This window comes from Myxine glutinosa, chromosome 12, assembly GCF_964187855.1.
Source record: "Myxine glutinosa chromosome 12, kmMyxGlut1.1, whole genome shotgun sequence".
NCBI lineage: Eukaryota > Metazoa > Chordata > Myxini > Myxiniformes > Myxinidae > Myxine > Myxine glutinosa.
The window spans coordinates 87,342,562-87,363,492 of NC_136272.1; the positions used below are offsets into that span (position 1 = coordinate 87,342,562).

Here is a 20,931-nt window from a genome sequence, read left to right on the forward strand (position 1 = left end):
CCCAAGCTCATTAAATCACCTGGCGCATCATACGCACGACCATATTGGTCACCACTTACACCGGGTCCTCTTCCTCTTCGCTTTTCCTCCATCACCTGCGAATCCCTCATCCGGTTAATGAGCACATCATCACGATCCAAACACAGACTTTGGACCAATTCTTTTATCTCCTCTTTTATCTCTTTCTTATCCCCTCTCCGTCGCTTCTTAATTTCGCTTACCCCTTCTTCCACTTCTTCTAATTTCTGCTTTACCTCTTTTATTTCCCGGTACGTCTCCTCAAGCTCGTCCTCCAAGGCTACCTTGACCGTTTCCATGTGCGTCCTCACCTGCCGGTCCTTCGTCTCCATTACCTATATCACCTCGTCCAACCTCGTTGTCAGTCCCTCACGTACCATCTGACATTCCCTCTTCGTCGCTACCAAGTCATTTTTTAGGTCATTTTGTGTTGCTTTTAACCCTCCTATTACCGCTGTGTTCTTCTTTACCTGGTCCGTTAGTTCTTTTTGTCCCTCTGTCAGTTGTTCTACTTCCTGCGTCAGGTCCTCTATGCCCCCTTGTAACTTTACAGTCCCCTTTCTCACCTCCTTCTCCATGCGCTCCTTACAGTGCCTCACCTCCTCGCGCACTCCTCCGACCTCCTCACTCACACCTCTTCTGATCTCCTCTCCCATCACTTGCATCTCCTGCCCAGATGCCACCCTCATCTGCTCCATTTCCTCCCTGTGAGCATCCAGTTTGGTTTCTACCCCCATTCTGACCCCCTCTATCTGCTGCCCCATTTGTTTAACTTCCCTTTCCGCTTGGTCCCTCATGTCCCTCAATTTGCCTTCCATCCTGTTTTCTAACCCCTCTAACCCCTTTTTCATCCCTTCCATTTGATTCTCTTGAGCGGCCATTCTGTTTTCTACCCCCATTAACCCATTTTTCACCTCTTTTATCCCGTTGTCTAACCCCTCAAATTTGTCGTCTAACTTCCCAAATTTCTTGTCTAATCCCTTAAAATTATTGTCTAACCCCTCACCGGTACCCCTCGCTTCGTCCCTCATTACCCCCATTTGGTTTCCCATTACCCCCATTTTTGCTTCTAGCCTCTCCATAAGGGCCCCCATTTGCAACATAAAAAGGTTCGAATCCACCTGCGGCGCTACCACGGTCGCGGGCGTGGTCGCCGTGGCCATCTGCGAGGCGCCATTTTGCGCGCCCGCAACCTCGTGCGTGACGACGCTATTTTGCGAATCTGCTACCCTCACTGCTTCGCTCTCCTCTTGTCCCTCAATTTGGTCCTGGATCGACCCTGCCTCACTCTCTTCTACCGGAACCCAGCCGTCTTGGTCTGCCATAGCGCGACTTTCAAAATTCGGGTTTTTATTTTTTTTGTAAAACACAATTAAATTTCGCTGTTATAATTTCGAGCGCGTGAAACGCGCTCCGGATCGAATCCCACTTCCCGACACCAAAATGTTACCCTAATGGTACAATTGGTGTTCCAAAATTTGGGCCTAACTGAATTTAGTCCCAGGTCCGAATCCAACTCCTCGACACCAAATGTTACAGACGCAGTTTTGGATGTTGGTTTACCGAGCGGTTTGGTATGACCGCGTCTGCACAGTTTACCCGATTATACTCGAACGTTGGCCGAGTCGCGCTACGCTAGATCAATGAAGGAAAGGACACAACGGCTGGGTTAGATGACACGACACCAGGGGTACAGTTCTCAAGACCTCCGGAGGAGGTTATAATATGGGATATGCGGAACGTTTAGATTACAAGGACAAGAGGGACAGCATAGGAAGGTGGGCACTTAATCACGGTCTTATAGTAGCCCCGACAGACCACAGATAAACAGGACAAAACTGACTCACACAGGGATTGATGGCAAGGAAGGGCAGGTAGTCGAGGCTCAAGGTGCACCTTGGCTCAGGGGCAGAATCGACCCGGTCCGGTCCAGAGATGCGGGAGGTCTCTCAGCGCTCGGAGGTGGCGACTTCTCTTTCCAAGCTGGGGGCGCATCTGACGTCACGTCCGGTAAGTGGCTGCGTATATCCAGTGGGGAGTGACACGCCCTCGGCTCGTTAGCTCCGCCCCAGATGGAATCGGCCCGTTGCTTCTTATTGGGTGCGGGGGGTTACCGGGCTCCGCCCTTGACGAGGGGCCGACAGTCAGCCCCTTCGTGGTAACCCCGTCGGCGCACATGGGCAATGGCGGCTAACCAAGCCGGAGTGAGGACGCACACTCCCCGCGCGCTGTTGTTGTAGTTGTTGTTGTTGTTGTTGTTTCATGAGGAAGATGGGAGGAGGTATGGGGAGGTCCTAAACTCACTACTGGTGCCATACAATCACATTCTGGTGCAACGAAGAGTCAGAATTAATGGAAACGAGTCCTTAACTGACATAGACTAAGAATAACTAGCAAGGTGTCCTATAGTTGTCTACGTGAGATGCGGTGAACCTGGGCACGACATTTAATGGGGGAAAAAGGGGAAGGTCGGTTCTACAGAGTGTTGTTTACAGACAATGGGACTAGGGAATGGGGGATTGGGGATAGTTGGGGAGTATTGGGGAAATAGGGGAATATTTACAAGCGGATATGGAGGCCAAATCCCATATCCGCAACAATATGATAACGCCTCAGCAATGAGTGGGAGATACAATGGTCTTCAAGCTAAAGTGGCAGCTGAAAATCATCATGCAGTTTGGATACCCTGTGCTGGACATTCACTGAACCTCGTTGGACAAGTAGCAGCTGAATGTTCTCAAGCAGCTGTGGCATTTTTTGACTTCCTCGAGGCAATTTATGTGTTCTTCACAGCTTCCACACATCGTTATGAAATTCTTACAGACTCACTGAAGACTGTGGAATCTGGTCCTGTATCTGTGCCAAAGAGGGTTTCTACAACACGATGGTCCTGTCGATCTGAAGCAGTAAAAGCACTCGTCCAAGGATATCACCCAATCCTTGAAGCACTTGCCAAAATAGCAAAAGATGAAAATGAGATGTCCAAAGCACGTTCTGAGGCAAATGGTCTCCATGACAGGATGTGCAAACTGGAGACTGGCATCTATGCTGTTTTTTGGCGTGACATTCTTGACAGAATTAACACCACAAGTCACATGTTGCAAGACCCAAAACTTGATCTGAACACAGCAGTAGCAATGTTGAAGTCCTTGAAATGTTTTGTACGTGAAAAACGAGAGTGCTTTCATGTTTATGAGCAGAAAGGAAAGCAGATGTCTGGAACTGATGATTATGTGCAGCTGCAGTACACAATCGTCAACGAAATGTGGGCCTCAATCCATTGTGTTATGGATGATCAGAAGAAGCTGCACTCTCACTGTCTGAAAAATTTAGAGTTCAAAATTTTCTTCCAGTAATTGATCAGTTTCTGAGTTCATTGGAGCAACGATTGGAAGCCTATGAGAACACCTGCTCTCTTTTCGGTTTCTTGCGTAAACTGGAATCACTGGACTGCGATGAAATCGAAGCAGCTGCAGCAAAATTGGTTGCTGAGTACAAGGATGATCTAGATCAAACACTTGGTGTTGAACTTGTGCAGTTTGCAGCCTTCCTCACTCATTTACTGGAATACGAAGATGATAAGATAGGGAGAGAACATTTCCTTTACAAACTGTTGATGGACAAGAAAGCTGCGGATACATTTCCAAATGTCGAGATAATGCTACGGATGTACTTGGTGCTCATGGTCACAAACTGTTCTGAAGAACGTTCATTCAGTAAAATGAAGTTCATCAAGAACAGACTCTGTACTACAATGTGTCATGATAGGCTCAGTCATCTGGCCTTGATGAGTAGTGAATGTGACATTCTCAGAGAGATTGACTTCGACAAATTGAACCAAGACTTTGCAAGGGTCAAGTCTCGTAAAGTGCCTGGTCTGTAAATATAGGTATTAGGTACTTTACTAGATTCTTAGGATTGATCATGATTGACCTGCTTGCTTATTAGTCCCCTACTGGTGTACACCGGAGGGGACTATAGGTTTGCACTCCGTCCCTCCGACTGTCAGTCTGTCCGTCCATCTGTCTGTCCGTCCGTCACGCAAAGAACAGTTTTCCGGACTTTTTTTCTAAACTCTTAATGCTAATAATTTCAAACTTGGTACATGGTTTCGTCATGATCAGTTACAGATCAAGTTCGAACTTCACGACGTTTGGATCATTTTTCACAAAGTTATGGCACTTTTAACTTTGGGAATTTCCCCAACAGTTTTCCGGACGATAATTTGGAGTGCGGTAAGTCATAATACTGTAGAACGGTAGATCAGGATTTGAGAACATGGCCGATAGAGGGGGAGAAAGACTGGAAGATCAGGATTTGAGAACATGGCCGATAGAGGGGGAGAAAGACCGGTAAATCAGGATTTGAGAACATGGCCGATAGAGGGGGAGAAAGATTGGTAGATCAGGATTTGAGAATGTGTGAGATAGAGGGGGAGAAAGAATGGTAGATCAGGATTTCAGAACATGACAGATAGAGGGGGAGAAAGAACGGTAGATCAGGATTTGAGAAGATGGCAGATACAGGGGGAGAAAGAACTGTAGACCAGTTTTTTCGATACTATTTTGGGGGGGGGGAGGGTCAAACGCCTCATCTCCCCATAGACCCCCTCACTGAGTGCAGATTTTGATGAGGTCGATTCACCTTCGTTATGTATCAGATATGCAGCTTGTGGCCAGGGTTTCATCAACACCGTGTGCGTAGTTACGGAGAAGAGAGCAAATACCTATTTTGGGGGGTCAAAGCCCCCCCCCCCCCACCCAGATCCCCATAATGAGCGCGGATTTTGAATTTGTTTCAAAAGCAATTAATTAGATGTATTGGCCGATGTATATTCCAGGTTTCAGCTAATTTCAATGTATAGCCCTTCGAGATATGAGCGCCCACACATTTTGGGCAGCCGGATGAATGGACGGGGGGACAGACACCAACTTGAATTCTAGGCTTTTCTAAATAAAACTTAAGAATGCGGAAACAGACGTTGCTGAAATTTGGAACATATTACCTCGCGTACAAAGCATTTACTTCTGAAATTTGCAGCTGATTTCATCCAGTAGAAGCTGAGAAACGAACTTTCAGTGCCTTTGTTAAAGTTGCATACAGAGAAACCGTCTCATATAAAAGGAAGGGTGCTTCGCACCTCCCTAGTTAAAGAAAATATATTGTTACGGTTTTTAGAACCTTCACTTTGTATAATAATAATTCTTGTAAATATCCCCCTTTGTAAAGGTTGCACCCTAGTTAGGCCATGTACAACACGTAGGACACCATAGGATCTTCTTTAGTTATTTCATTAGTCTATGTTTCAGTTAAGGATCTGTTTCCAATAGTTTGACTCTGCGTTGTATTAATCAAATAACTTAGGCCCCTTCAATTATCCCCAATCTCTCTCTCTCTCCAAAGTGCCAGTAGCCGTATTGCAGAATTCGCTGCCTTGGAGCTAAAGCTCGCCCCAAGCCGCCATTGCCAGCAGTGTCGCTCCCTTTTGGTTTGTTCCTGCCCGCCGCCATTACGCACGCGGTCAGAGTGGGAGAAAAAGGGAGGAGCGGCCAGGAACACAGGCGTGGCCCCATCAACGCGTCATGAGGGGAGGTACTGATGAACCCTCGTGACCAATCCGGGCCGAGGCGTGTTCACCGGTAGGCGGAGCAAAGCGGATGCGGCTTGATACGCGAGGCTTGTCATAAAAGCGCGAGCGCAAAGCCCTTTCACGCAGAGAGAGCAGATGCGGGCAGAGAGCAGATGCGGGGGAGATCGGCAGATGCGAGAGAACAGCGCAGAGGCGGCGAATATAAGAACATTGCGCGGAGGATCGTTTGGGATGATCGTTTTCGATACAAACTGCCGTGGTTTTGAGAGCGTTCGGCATGCTATACGTACGCGCATTCCAACCCCTCACATATGTAAGGTCCGGACGCGCGTCAAGCTGCCAGCCGTTCTTCACCGCGGACCCAGAGCCTGGACCATCCCATCGCCTGGAACCATCTGGCCTGGACCTTCCTCCCCTACCAGCTACCTTTTGTGTAAGTCTGTCTGTTTGTCCTGGGTGTGTTATATAAGAGTGTATGCCCTATGTCCTTTTATTTCCTTTCGTCTTGTATATTCCCTTCTTTCGTTTCCTCTTTGAGATAGTAATAAACCATATTTGTTCTTCCTTTACCCTTCCTTACCTTTTGATTTTTTCTCATCCGATCGCTTTTGTCCTGTCCCCAATTGAATATCGGTGGCACGATATAGGAACCGCTCAGAATCAGGTTAGTTTTATGGCTAACGGCTCGAGCCTCGGATTGCTAAACCGCTCGGCAATCTTCCATCTTGTCCGTGGCTCGAGCAGAAGTATCGTCCTGCTTTGCGGAGAGGTTGGCGAAGGTATCTGGGACTCCATTGACCAGTCACCCTGGTCAACCTCAACCCCGCAAAGGAGCGCGATATATTCTAGGACTCGGACGGCCAGTGTAACAGACGAGGGGATTAAACTCCCCTCGGTAAGGGGAGTGCCGTAACCGAGATCCGCAACAATATGTACACCTGGCACTTTGGCACGCTCACACGGGGGAGAAGGAACGGTAGATTAGGATTTGAGAACTTGAGGGCTGCACCCTCAAACTGTTCCAACCCATGACGGGCTTTATACAAGTGTATTTAAATATTTCCTGCATGACAATCACAAAACATATTACTCCATCACTCCTGGGAAAAACCCAGGCAGTGCATAAGAGCATACTCACTCCAGGCCTGAACATGGAGGTGTTAAAATAAACCTGTGCGAAGCAATCATTTTAATAACAGGCGCATGTGTAATGAATGATTGTTTTAAGGCCATTTTCCCCGCTAGAGCAGGGGTTAGCCTTGCGGGCCCCATGCCAATCATGGTTCCCTGTTTTAGGCAATGTTTTTATGGCCGGATGCCCTTCCTGACGCCAACACTTGGTCACGCTCTTACGATGCGCAGGGATATGGTGTACCTATTCTAAATCGGGGTACACACCGTGATCATTCATCCCAGCAAGCTGGTACTCAATTTGCCGACCTCGGAAGGATGACAGGCTGAGTCAACCCCCCCCCCCCCCCCCCCCGGTGTTAATTCAGTGATCGACGGGGATTCAAACCCAGGATCCTAGGATCCCAAGCCGGTACCCTAACCGCTAAGCCAACACCAGGCTAACAGGCGCATGTGTAAACACTATAATAATGAAATTGTGTTGTTGCCAACAAATCACTATATACAAGGTGAACATACGATCTTCACAATACATTTTACTCCATCACTTCCAGGGAAAAAAAACCAGGCAGTGTATCAGCACACGACCCGATCGAGGCCTCAAAGCCAATTATCTGGTTTTATCTAGGGTCATTTTTTTCATCCAAACATAGACCTCGACCTCCCTCTGGATGAAAGAGGAGGCCATGCAAAGTTTGGTTGCACTGGTTCCTGCAGGGTCCGAATGCATAAACGACCAAACCTTTTTCTTTATACAGTACTGGCATGAATCTGCGCACTCCGCATGCCTCACCACATGTCGTTTCAGAGGGGTAGGCATGTTTGACCATTTCGGTGTCTTTTGGGTCTTCATGGTGTTTTGGGTCTTCAGGGCCATTTGGGTCTTCAGGGTCTTTTGTATCCTCTGGGCCTTTATGGGTATTTTGGGTCTTTGAGGTGTTTGGGTCTTCAGAGGCTTTTGGGTCTTAAGGGTCTTCAATGTCTTTTGGTTCTTCAGGGTCTTTTGCATCACGCTATTAGAGGACTAGTGGAGTTTTTGTTGTGTCGGCAGCATTTTGAAAGAGGTTCTGGCTGTGGTGCTCTTTGGGGGAGCTGGAGGTCGCGTTATGCTCGCCCAGGCAGTGGAAGGTCTTTTAACAGAAGAATGAAAATAAAATTTTGGGTCTTTGAGGATCCTAGGATCCCAAGCCGGTACCCTAACCGCTAAGCCAACACCAGGCTAACAGGCGCATGTGTAAACACTCGCGGGAGATCTCGCGAGATCTCGGAGACGGTGGGAGGGATTTTCGAAGCTCCACACGGTCTCCACGTTTTTCGAAGTTAAGTCTGTTCACAATTGTATTTTGTCGAAACTGTATTTATCTTTCGGTGTGTGAAGTTATTGTGTGCAACTTTGGTTGTTTCTCGGTGTTTATCTTTCATAAATTGATCGTCTGTTTGCCGTGTCGTGTCTTGAGGCCTTGTACAGTGTGCACTGTACAACCTTGAGGCTTTGTTTTTCTCTCAGCGGTCCGTCGTTTGTGATCCAATAACTTTCGTTCTCTGTATTCCCAGGCTTTTCACCCATAGCCTACTTCCTTGTGTAAATCTCAACTCAAAAAAAAACAAAAAAAAAAACATTTCCTTCTCTGTTCTCATTCGTTTCTTCTTTCTTATTCGTTCGTTCGTTCTTCGACCACGTGTTTCTTCCCCATTTCCCCAGATAGTTTTCACTCATTAACCTTCAATGTTTACACTTTCCCCTCAAGTTATGTCCACCTTGTTTGAAATTCCAACTTCTTTCCATGGAAGTCCTGGCAGTGTCCATATGTTTTATACCTCTCCCACCGCCCCCTTCCCATGCCCCCCCCCCAAAGCCCTCGCCCCCCCCCAAAGCCCTCGCCCTCTCTCAGATCTCTCGATGTCTCCATGTCTCTCGGTCCCTGCTCTCAAATGTTGTGTTTTGTGTCCTTCCCCCTCTCTCCCCATCTTGTCTACCGCTCCCGATGTTATATGTTTTATGTGTCAGTTTGTCTTTCTGTGTGATTCATGTTCGCTCTTTCACGAGCCTCGATCTTGTATACAAAAAAAAAAAAAAAAAAAAAAAAATAATGATAATCTATCTCTAATTCCAGTAATCTCTGTACGTTTGTACGTTTGTACGTTTGTACGTTTGTACGTTTGTACGTTTGTTTGTCTGTGACCGCTGTTTCTCGACAACCACGGGTCCGATATACTTTAAACTTGCCAGGTATATTGCTGGGGACCCGAGGATGTGCCTTTTCAAGGTTTGAAATTAATCGGACAAGTACTTACCGAGCTATGGCGATTTAGCCGTTCGCCGTTCGCTTTGGCGTTGCGAATGGACCAAACCATTGCATGTAAATAGAGGGGGGGGTTCTGTGGTCGTTGCGAATGGACCAAACCATTCATGTAAATAGAGGGGGGGGTTCTGTGGTCGTTACTGCCACGTGGTTTCAAAGTTTTTTTTTGCTGTTGTTGTTTGCACGCATGTTTTTTTGCACCCACGTACGGGCACGCCCTAGGATGTTTACACACACACACCCCTACACAAATTTTTTTTTTTTTTGGCAAGGAACGGGCACCCACGTACGGGCACGTCCTAGCTTATATATAGTACGGGCATGCCCTAGTAATAATAATAATAATAAAAAAAATAAAAAAAAAGGAGTTATTCTGGTTCGACAGCCGACCCGGCATTCCACCTGAGATACACCTTAACGGCCACAGCTGCCCATCGTTACCAAGCAACCAGTCCCACGAGCATATCTTCATTATTGAGCAATAAGTAAGCAATAAACCCCCATGAGCATAACAATTTGCGTACTGTGTATCGGTGAGTGTGGGTATGAAATTGCGTCAGCATTCAGATGATAACTTAGCTCGGTCACATCTGACTGCTTAAATGGCGCGACCGACACACGGGGAACATATTGACCGCCGAGTACGCCAATTAGGACCTCCAGAGAAATAGGCCGTACCATGAGCTCTCTACCCAAGGGCCAGGTCCTAAGACCTCCTGTGTTGTTACGTCAGCATAAAATGTTCGCTCCATTCTTTTCTCCCCAGAAGCGATCATGGCTTTCACCGTTTTGTTGTGTTGTAATAGTATTTGGAATTATTTTGACAGAAATACGTTTTCTCAAAGATCTCTACATTTTCTGGTTTCTTAACACTCCTATTCTTGTGTTGATGAGAGTTTGGACAGTACAAGTAGGCCATGTCGTAGTAGTTTCCGATAGTCATCGACATTCATTTACACTTCCAGGCTTTTTCCATTCCTACCCTTTGCTAGCCTTCTCCCTTTGGTACTTGGATGGCCATGGATGTGTGGAATCCCAAAAATGCGATACCATTGTAGTTGAGGAAAGGAAGGAAATGACGTTTCGATCGTCGGGCGGTGTGGTTTCCGTACTTAGTACTTACTAACCGCGTTTATTCCATGATTCCCTCTGTTCCTGTGCGCGTCGGTTGCGTTTTAAAATAACATTCATCTGAGGACGTCGTTGGACATAAAGAATAAATAGTTTGATATTTGCAAGGTTTCTGCACACACACCACTTTTGTGCATTCGTTTACGCTCAAACATCAGGGGCAGAAGCAGTGACGGGCGGTTAGTGTGACTGCGAAATGCTGTGGAATAACCATACTTAGTCTTAAGATCCCTCCACAAGATGATAACAAACTACCTCAAGATCGTGTGTCGGACACCACCCTTCCCTCTCTGCCTGCGGTCCACGGACGTGACTTGGTGTGGGACTTCTGGCGTGACCCGAAGTCTACGCTGCTTGAGTTGTGGACCCAGAGCGACCCGTGTGAGCGCTTCCACTCCTGCGTTGGTGCGGACCAGCTTCCCGCCAAATTGGAGCCACGTGCGTAGGATCGTGAACGTCAACGTCATTCGGGACACGCTGTTATTCGAGCACGACAAACGTGCCGGCTTCTTCCTCCTCGGGTTCTTCGCCGCGAGCCAGTTCGTCTTCTGGACGTACCTGGGTCACTTTGCGTTCACCTGTCTCAAGGACAATGCAGACATGTCGGACGCAGAATGGAAGGCTCGCTTTCTGACGGGGAAGGGGAAACGGTACGGATTCACGGCTTTCTGCCTATGCATCGGTACGTACGTGGAACGTGTGGCCTCAATCATTTGAATTGCCATGTACTGATGGTAGTCCGACATGATGGTGCAGAGGTAGCGTACTTGCTTTCGAACTGTCGACTACAAAACGCCGTCCCTCGGATGGACGTTAAGCCGGTTGTCCCGTGTGCTAGCATCAGTTGGTGGACGTTAACAATCCCACGGTGGCTTTGACTAAGTGTAATAATAATAATAATAATGCATTTATTTTATATAGCGCTTTTCAGGAATCCCAAAGACGCTTTGACAGAGTGCAAAACATAATGCATAGCAAAACATAAAAACAATTGCAAAAAAGAAGAATCAATAGGGAAATATTCAAAGCACAAAGGAGGGAGAAGGAGAGGAGATGGTCAGGGGTTAGATGCTGTGGGTTAAATGTTGAATGCAGTGTTGAACAGGTGGGTCTTGAGTGATGTTTTGAATGTGGTGAGTGAGGAGGAGTCTCTGATGGTGTGAGGTAGCGAGTTCCAGAGGGTGGGAGCAGCGATGGAGAAGGCCCTGTCCCCCCAGGATCTAAATTTGGTCCGGATGGGGGGGGGGGGGGGGTCAGGAGGTTGGTACCAGCAGAGCGGAGGTTGCGGGTGGGAGTGTGTCTGGAGAGGAGGTCAGCCAGGTAGGATGGGGCCAGGTTATGGAGGGCTTTGTAGGTCAAGAGGAGGATTTTGTACTGGATTCTCTGGGAGATGGGGAGCCAGTGAAGCTTGTAAAGGACGGGGGTGATGTGGTCACGGGTCCGGGAATGGGTGAGTAGACGGGCAGCGGAGTTCTGAAGATCTTGTACCAATGTAGGCGGTGTAGGCGGTGAGTTATCTCCGGCATCTTGTACCAATTACAAATTTCCGTCCAAATCGTCTTCCGTGCAACGTCAGGCCCAGCCAACCGGTTCGTGAAAGACTTAGCCCCAAAACTAGACCCACGAAAAGGTGCGAATGATTGAAGAGGTACTAGAGGGTGTGTGATGGCATTGTGGAATATACACTGATGTGTTTTCGAGCGAAATGTTTGAGTAGATTGGTGGAACGCGTTTCTTCTTACAGGTACAGTGATTTTTATTGGTGCCATGGTGTTTTCCCTGCGTTCTGTCCATCGCCTTGTGCTGCGGACAGGTGGAGAGCAGCTCACCTTCTACACGTATCTACCTTTCGGTGTCTCGCACAGCTTCACGGTTCCACTGCGCGACGTTTCCTGCAAGGTCAACGCAGCCGATATGCCAGCCATGTTGCCCGTAAAGGTGAAGAATCGCCCATTCTTCTTCCTTCTGGACAAAAAAGGAACGATTTCTAACCAGCAGCTCTTCAACTTCACCGTGGGGGCTTACCGTACTCTGTAGATCATTGTAGTGCCAATCCTCACATATACTAATCGTAGTTTTTTTTCATGGAGGACGTCAGTGGTGGGAGGGAAGAGGATAGGAAAATGAATGTCTCAGCTGGAAAACCTACATTTTGAAATCTTAATTTTCTGCAACAGAATTAAGACAATTGGCACATTGTTTCCTTCTGCTGCATCTGATGACTTTCCATGTGCAAGACCTGCCTCCTCAACCTTATTTGTTTTGATGCTGTTATTAAATACGGGTCTACGCACCACGATGCTCAGCTGTTGTTTACATCCTGGTCGATGAGTGATGGTCTCATTCCAATGTTTGGTTCACCACATTTGGGTTTTCAAAAAATATACATGCACACCACGCATGCTCATGAAGGAGCTGGATACACAGAACGGATCAGAATGCAACGTAACAAAACGAGAGGGGGAAGGACACAACAGCCAGGGTTTAGGGATAAAATAGAGAAAGACTTCGAAGATAAACGATGTGAGGAAGAAAAGATGAACAAATTAGTGGAGGGGAGCAATGATCCTGGATTGCGGTAGTTTCTCTCGGAGGAGGTTCATGGTGGACCGTGTGCGCCCTGCAGAAACCTGGGGGGACATAGCATGGAAATAGCTGATGGTGCAAGACCAGAAAGTAGACAACAGAGAGACCACGGACCTGTCTGCATTGGGAAAGCGATAGGCCCATAGACTCGGCTTCATCGCGGGACATTCCCATAATCTTGAAGGCCTTGGTTTCCACTGTCAAGCTGAGCAAGATGCGAGGCAGGGGAGCCATCCCAGAGGGGAGAGCAGTACTCCGTCTAGCCGTGGATGAAAGCTTTGTATGTGGAAAGGAGTTAAGCTGTGCCAAGGAAGGACTTTATATGATGGAGGATTCCCAGTCGGCGACTGGCTTTGGAGACCAATGTTGAAATGCGGTTTGCCGAAGGAAATCATGGCTGATATTGAGACCCAGGAGTTTCAATGACTGAACTGTAAGGGGTTGTTATGGAAGTAAATGGGAGGGTTCGTCAAATGGTCCTTTGAGAGACTGAGTCAGTGTGAGATTTGTCTGAATTGAAAGACATCTAGTTTGATCAGGTCACTATTCTATCAAGGTCTGCAGAGCAGGAAAGAGGCTGTTACCTGCCTTTCTGAAGTACGTGGGTGGAGTCATCAGCAAATAAATAGAGGATTTTCCAGAGTGAGAGAGATCATTGATGAAGATTAGGAATAGGACTGGGTTGAGAACACTGCCTTGGAGCACTCCAGCCTGAACAGGGAGAGGAGATGAAAGGATTCCATTTGAGAGTCACACGTTGGCTTCGAGAGTACAGGAAGTCAGTAAGCCATGTGTGGAGTTGGCCTTTGATGCAATAGGAGGAGAGTTTGGAGAGTAAGGCATGATGCCAGACTGTATCAAAACGAGATTGTCCAGAGACGGCCCTGATCTCGTGTCTGATAATTGAGGGCCTCCATCCATTGTTGGGTGTGTAGAAGCAGCATGTCCAAGGTGGACTGACCTGGTCTTAATCCAAATTGCTGATCTGAGAGGTTGTTGGAGACAAGGAAGGATTTCATTTCAACTCCGATGATGGATTCCATGACCTTGCTGATGATTGGAAGTAAACTAATTGGTCTGTAATTGAGAGGCAGAGACTTTTTGGCAGAGAGAGGAAGTCCAAGAGCAGCAGAGCAGGTTTTTAGGACACGTGAGTTGTTGCCGTCCGGTCCAGGAGCAGAGTCAGAGTCGAGGGTTGAAATTTGTTCAAGTTGTTGGTGATAACAACTCACGAAGTCTTCGTGATAGACGTTGAAAAGGGTGAGGGCGATGGCTCAGCTACTCCGCATAGGACACCATAGCATCTTTAACGTTCACCAACTAATGCTGGCACATGGCACGCCAAGTTTAACGTCCATCCGAGGGACGGCACACGTATTGACGACATTTTGTAGCTGGGTCAGGATTCAATCTCACACGAGCACACCTCTAGTACGCACACCTGTAGGCTATCCTGCAAGTGACAGTTCATCTTTAAAACCCTCGAATGACCTTTTCCCACATCATAGTAAATGCAATTGTAATTGTTTGTACCTGGTCGGTCGTACGACACGTGTAACCTGCATAATGATACGAGACTCATGTCAGGTAAAAGGCTGAAGCGTTTGATTCCTGGTATATTATACATGTGTACATCATACATTATAATTACATTACAGGTGCGTGCACATTACCATACACCATGGTTCCGCGTAAAGTCTGCAAATCAAATTATTTCAATGCTGATAGTTAATAAAGACAAACTTATCGTTTGCTAATTGTATTTGTACACACGTAGGTGGGATATAGACAATTTGGACAAACAATAGCATGGCTTTTGTATTCCTCACTGCGACATCTGTGTGTCAAACCTTGTCCAGAGTTATTTGCAGACAGTCAGTTGTACAGCATGAAGCAGCATTCGTTTTTGAAATCTAAGTTGTGGACACTCGTTTATTCATTCATCCGTTAAGCAGTAACCGTGACCCCAAACTGTGCATAGGTTCCCATATAACGGGACATCAAGGAAATCCTTTTACGCGGGGTGCAGTCATTGCACAAACTGTTCACTAAATACGTACTGCAGCGCCCTGCGGACAGAGAACCAAGTTATTATTCATTTACACACAGGTTGTATATATACAACTTGCAGTAAAATAACTATGCTTGGTCCTCGGTCAACGTCGTGGTTACCTTCTTGAAGAATTATGTTGAAACAACGTTAAATGGATCAATTTATCTCATAAGGAAGAAATTTATATTGACGACGTAATAGCGAGTTATGGGTAAATAATCGCGACGGTCTGTGAAGCCTTGGTATCTAATTAGTGTCGATGAAGTTATAACGAAACAACGTTAACCGAAACGACGTTAAGCGAGGACATCCTGGTACTTCATGACCCCTAAACAAGTCGTTAAGTTAATAAAATCGATTTTAATCCACCGTGACAGGCCCGAGGATCGATAGGACGCGCTCCACATTATTTATATAAAGTAACAGCCTAAAAATAGAATAAAAAACAAGTTTATATCATGCACTGACATAGGTATTATATTCAAATGTCCCACCTGTACTGTATTATATACAGTTTGCTTCCAAAGGTTTATTAACACCAATCAAGGATAATTCTCCCTACCCTGCTGCAATACCCTTGGCTACAAAGCAATCATTTCAGAGAGGAAGTTTGAGACAATAAAATGGCTCCACCTGAAAACACTCCTCTGTCTCTCTCTCTCTCTCTCTCTCTCTCTCTCTCTCTCTCTCTCTCTCTCTCTCTCTCTCTCTCTCTCTCTCTCTCTCTCTCTCTCTCTGTCTTTCTCTCTCTCTCTCCGTCTCTCTCACTCACTCTCACTCACTCTAACTCACATCATGCGGAGTCATGCACGCTTGATCTATGAGGCCATCTACACATTGCATACCTGAAAGGTGAACAAAATGCGACTCCACTCTGCCTTAGCAGCAGCTACCTCTTCAGGGGGATTGCTCTTGGACCTGGATGAATTATGGGAAAGCAAAAGGATCAACTTCAAAAGGATACCGACACATGACTGATAAATCAAGACCCTTCAGGTTTTTCCTTGCGGAATGGCATGAATTGAGACCGTTGTGGTACCTCAAGGTGTAGGCAAAGGAGGAGGTTTTTTGTGTGGTTTCCTGGAATTATGCTTCACTCTATTTGAAGAAACATGTAAAGATGGAGGAATACCATGGCTACCTGTACATGGTGTGTTTCTGTAACTCCTGCGTACCAGTCGCACATCTCAGATCATTGATGTTTCCACGTGCAAGTCCAATGTATCCCTCCCCACCCCCTTATCGCTGCCAACGGACCATTTGGGAGTCTACGAAACAACACATCAAAGATAACTTGCAACTCCGTTCTACATAACTAATATTGTCGATTAAGATGTAAACACTTCTAGATCTACCATAGGATGTCTTGTGGTACTAGGATGAAATGGATGCTTCAATATGTCATTTTGGATATTTAAAAAATGGTCCTAAATATTAGGAAGATTATTATTTTTTGGCCGATTAATTGGTATCACATGATGGCCCTTTGGACTTGTCGAGGTAAATGTTACAACATGCTAATTCAAGTCATAACTGTTTTTATAAACCAATGAAAAGGCTTTCCAAACAGCATATCGTCATATTGTTTTGAGTTATATAGTACAAACATTATATATATATATATATATATATATATATATATATATATATATATATATATATATATATATATATATATATATACACAATATATCCATATACAATATATCCATAGAAACATGCATATTATTATGTATCAGGCGGTGTATTGCAAGCAATGCGTTGGTTGCATACATTTTGATTTATCTCATGTATAGTTCATTTTCAGCAGTGCTGAGGTGTCTGCAGCTCACAGACTGGATGTTTGTTAATTGGCGATGTCCACACATCAGTTGAACCCTCCTTTCAGCCTGCATCTTCGTAGCGCCCCATGGGCACCGCAAATGTCTGCCTCGTGTCTCCAAGAATTCTCTCGAACCTCGGAACCGCTTGCTGGTTGTCCAAGCAGACCGGCGAGATTGAGCAAAGAACCCGCGGCTTCTTGCAGTTCTCGATCTACGACCTCGGAAACCTCGTTCCTTTTGCCTGATCCATGACGATAGGTCACCATCTGGGTGGTTCTTTTTCTACTCTTCCAATGTTTCCACCTTCTCCTCGGCTGCCGTTTACCCTTCGTGGAATCGTCCCGAGTCACCCCGACCCATCCCGCATGTCGTTCAATGGCCGGCTGAGTCGTTCCGAGAGATAGAAAGTGACAGAAGCGCTTTCTCGCTCTCATCCGCATCCTCCTTGCGAGCAGTCGGTGTATCGTTCTCCCGTTCTTAAGAGCGCCACCCTGCGGGGTCTGCACCTGCTTCTGGGCTTCACCGTCGTTGCTCGGACAACCGTTGCTATGGAAACTGCAGCACTCATCGATGGAGGAAGAGGAGGATGATTGCGGGGAGGGTGCCGCGGGGACGCTGTAGTTGTGGTCCGGGCTTGGAGCATAAGGAAGATTGTGCCTTCATTGGAAGACAATAGTTTCAAGGTTAAAGAGTCCATATTGTCATCGCACACATCATCATGGTACACAAATCATGATCATCATTTGCAAGTAGCCCGTGTGGCATGATTGTGAGGTGCTTTCCGTACCCATTCTCGATGATCAGACCACCGGTACATTCTGACAGCCCAGGCAGGAAGCCAACGAGTGCTCTGTGCTTACAACTCCCTGTACTCTCAAGGGGCACGTCCATCTGGTTGTCATCCGATACTGTGAACAGATCCAATCAGAACGTGCGTGCGTCGAAAAACATCAACCCATTATATTACAAAACTGTACCTGCACCACTTTTTCTTTAAATTGCCAATTCGTACACCTGCTGACGTACGCTATGACATTTCTCCCAGGGTATCAGTTCCAGCAGACAAAGACTACACCGTGCATCATTAGGCAGGACTTGTCAGAGATAATCGGTCAGGGCACAATATGTACTCGAGGCAGGAATTTACTTTATATAAGTAAATAAATATATAAATAACAAACGACATATAAATAAATAAATAAAAACAATTGCCATTATGACGTTTGTTTGTCAAGCTCTTACTTTTGCGTTCCCGTGGACATTTCAACAACATCATTGCAGCAGCTGCATCCATGGCAGAATCTGCAAAAAAAAATTGCTCAAATGGTCCAAACTGGTCACTCAGTAGATCGCACCTGTGTTAGTACACAAGATCACGTGTTGCATTTGCTCCCTCACGGCCAAATAATTTCAATAAAGGAAAGATATTCATCATAACCACAAACCCCTCCTTCTCCTGCCTCCACCCCTCACCCCCACAATTTTGTAGTCATGGTCCACTTGCCTTGCAAAGTAGAGGAGTCCTGTAGCGCATGTGACCTACAGACAGAGAATAAGATAAAATATAGTGATAAGTCGAGATTATAGTCTTTATCACCAACTATGCCTTAATGACACATGTGCGCTGTTCATAAAGTTGTCGGAGCAAGATACAACAGCTCAACAAAGGCTATCTGTTTCTTTTTTTTAAACATAATGTAATATGGAAGTGGGGGTGGGGGGGGGGGGTTAGGGTCCATAGATAGATTGTGCTTATAGTATGGACCGTGTCCTGGAACAGGTCAGATTTACTCCTATATTAGGGATCTGTTAGAGGTAAGTCCTGCGTAATATGTGCACCGAGAGAGAAGTGACCGTCCTTTATAAAACAGAAAAGGGTAAGGCTGTATGTATCACGTAAGACTTCCTGTACAGGCTAGGTCAGGTGGAGGACTTGTGGCACAAAGGCACATTGAAAGCCCTTAGCACATTAAAATGGCCATCCTACGGGCCGTTGGTCAGAAGACTGTAGGCCACGGCGGCAAAATGAGCTGTGGAGCCCTGGAGAGGGGTGGAAAGTTTTATGTTGGCTCCTCCCTGGGGGGCGGGTTGACCGGGAAGACTGCGCCGTCCACGGGTGGCGGCCGGCCAATGAGAGGTAGCCTCCGTGTATAAGGTCAGGCCATGTAGGGGGTAAAAGCCATGTCCGCACATGTGTACAGCAGTTGGACCTTTGGACGAAGGCATCTTGTCTCTCTCTCTCTCTCTCTCTTTCTCTTTCTCTTTCTCTTTCTCTTTCTCTTTTTCTCTTTCTCTTTCTCTTTCTCTTTCTCTTTCTCTCTTTCTCTCTTTCTCTTTCTCTTTCTCTTTCTCTCTCTGGTTTGTGGTTCATTCAAGAAAGACTGATCGAGAGACACAAATGCCATTCTCTTCTGGCCCACCATGTGCTTAAACCCCATCCATGTACCACGCCAGCCTGCATGACGTCATCATCCTGCAGTCACAACCAGCTCGTGCCTGCACAGGTCCTTAACTGTTCTGTTCCCCTTCACGTTCTGAAACTGGTATTGTCGGCGCCATTATCTGGTATTGTCGGTTATTTATCTTGTAGTTAAGATCGTGTTTTCTCTCCTTCCAGTTCTATGTGTCTGTTGACCGCCAGACCTGTTCAGTTTATTTATGTGTAGTCCTGTCCATCCTTATCCCCATATATATTTTATTAAACTGTTTAAACACAAGTAACATTTTCCCCACCATCCTGTGCACGAGCAACCGCCAGTCCCGGCTTTATTTGAACAATCCTTGTGCGATTGTAACTTTTTAAATAGTTCATTATGAACACAGTAAATTCAAACGTCATTTTGGTTATTTGTCGGGCTTGGGATCCCAGGATCCTGGGTTCGAATCCCGGTCGATCACTGAATTAATGCCAGGGGTGTTGACTCAGCCTGTCATCCTTCCGAGGTCGGCTAATTGAGTACAAGTTCACTGGTAATACCCTGTTTGTCGTAAAAGGCGACAAAAAGGGTTGGCGGCAGGAAGGGCATCCGGCCGTAAAACATTGCTTCAGGTGGCAGGAAGGGCATCCGGCCGTAAAACATTGCTTCAGGTGGCAGGAAGGGCATCCGGCCATAAAACATTGCTTCAAAAAGGGGACCAACAAAAACAACAACAACCACGGTGCCTGAAAAAGGCCAACTCCTGCTTTGCGGGGAAAAATGGCCTCTAAAGGTGGATAGGAGTCCAATTATTTTTTGAAATTACGAACGTGTAATTCGCCTGGACACCGAGATCAATATCTGTCATGCCATTGTCTTATCGACACTCCTGTACGGATGCAAATCTTGGACCATATGAATATCATAACCATATGAATCTCCTTCATCATTTCCATATGCGATGCCTTTGTAAGATTCTTGACATCACCTGGCAAGAGAGAATACCTAACACCTCAATCCTAGACTGCTGTCACAATAAATTGAGTATTTCCTGATGCAAGCCCAGCTTCGCTGGTCAGGACACCTCACATGCATCGAAGAGCAGAGAATCTCAAGAGCGCTTTTCTATGGACAATTTCGAGTCTTCTTGGGTATGTCTGTATCAACTTTGCACATATGGATTTGGGGCGTTTCTCCATTCTTCCTTGCAGATTTGCTCAAGCTATGTCAAGTTGGATGGGGAGCGTCAGTGAACAAGTCTTTCCACAGATTCTCAATGGGATTCAAGTATGGGCTTTGGCTTGGCCACTCGAGGACCTTAACGTTCTTGTTCTGCAGCAAATTGCAGTATTGCTTTCGCTGTATGTTTGTGGTCAATGTGCTGTTGGAATGTAAATCTTTGCTGCAGTCTAAGGTCCTTTGCACTGTGAAGCAGGTTCTCCTCAAGGATTTGCTTGTATTTGGCTTCATTCATTGTTCCCGCTATCATTACAAGTCTCCCAGTACCTGTTGCTGAAAAGCATCCCCATAGCATGATGCTGCAACAACCATGCTTTATGGTAGGTATGGTGCTCGATGGGTGATGAGCTGTGCTTGGTTTCTACCAGATGTAGTGCTTTGCATTTAGGCCAAAGAGTTCAATTTTCGTCTCATCAGACCACAGAATCTTTTGCCTTATGCTCTCGGTCTTTCACGTGCCTTTCTGCAAACTGCAGGTGTGCTGTCATGTGCTTTTTTCTCAAGAGTGGCTTCCTTCTAGCCATTTTCCCTTAAAGCCTAGCTTTATGAAGTGCTGCAGAGACTGTTGTTCTTCCGGCAGGTTCTCCCATCTCAGGCAAGGAAGCTAGTTCTGTCAGAATGGTCATTGGGTTCTAGGTCA

General features: G+C 46.3%; 2 protein-coding genes across 3 annotated transcripts in view; one reads left to right on the forward strand and one right to left on the reverse strand.

The window, feature by feature from the left end:
* Nucleotides 1–10,090: 10,090 nt before the first annotated feature.
* TMEM223 (transmembrane protein 223) lies at nucleotides 10,091–12,478 on the forward strand. 2 transcript variants are annotated; one of them, XM_078766063.1, is made up of 2 exons: nucleotides 10,091–10,855; nucleotides 11,918–12,478. In XM_078766063.1, exons 1-2 carry the CDS (start codon nucleotides 10,414–10,416, stop codon nucleotides 12,208–12,210), a joined length of 735 nt encoding a protein of 244 aa, XP_078622189.1. In that variant the 5' UTR covers nucleotides 10,091–10,413; the 3' UTR covers nucleotides 12,211–12,478. The 2 variants fall into 2 exon arrangements, with proteins under 2 accessions (XP_078622189.1, XP_078622190.1); XM_078766064.1 differs by having other exon boundaries at nucleotides 10,108–10,855; nucleotides 11,987–12,478.
* Nucleotides 12,479–16,533: 4,055 nt separating this feature from the next.
* The window catches only part of LOC144888439 (forkhead box protein N2-like), a 32,591-nt gene continuing 28,193 nt past the window's right edge, over nucleotides 16,534–20,931 (reverse strand). Inside the window, exons 3-6 of the mRNA XM_078766351.1 lie at nucleotides 18,140–18,174; nucleotides 17,878–17,937; nucleotides 17,423–17,543; nucleotides 16,534–17,292 (exon numbers count right to left, since the gene is read on the reverse strand). Of these exons, the coding sequence (XP_078622477.1) occupies nucleotides 16,680–17,292; nucleotides 17,423–17,543; nucleotides 17,878–17,937; nucleotides 18,140–18,174 (829 nt within the window). The 3' untranslated portion in view covers nucleotides 16,534–16,679. The remainder of the gene's footprint in view (nucleotides 17,293–17,422; nucleotides 17,544–17,877; nucleotides 17,938–18,139; nucleotides 18,175–20,931) is intronic.

Excerpts from the sequence above, each read along its gene's own strand:
- TMEM223 (XM_078766063.1), top strand. The coding sequence starts at position 10,414 with ATGATAACAAACTACCTCAAGATCGTGTGTCGGACACCACCCTTCCCT. Across the intron at positions 10,856-11,917 it reads GGCTTTCTGCCTATGCATCG|GTACAGTGATTTTTATTGGT; the intron begins GTACGTACGTGG and ends TTCTTCTTACAG.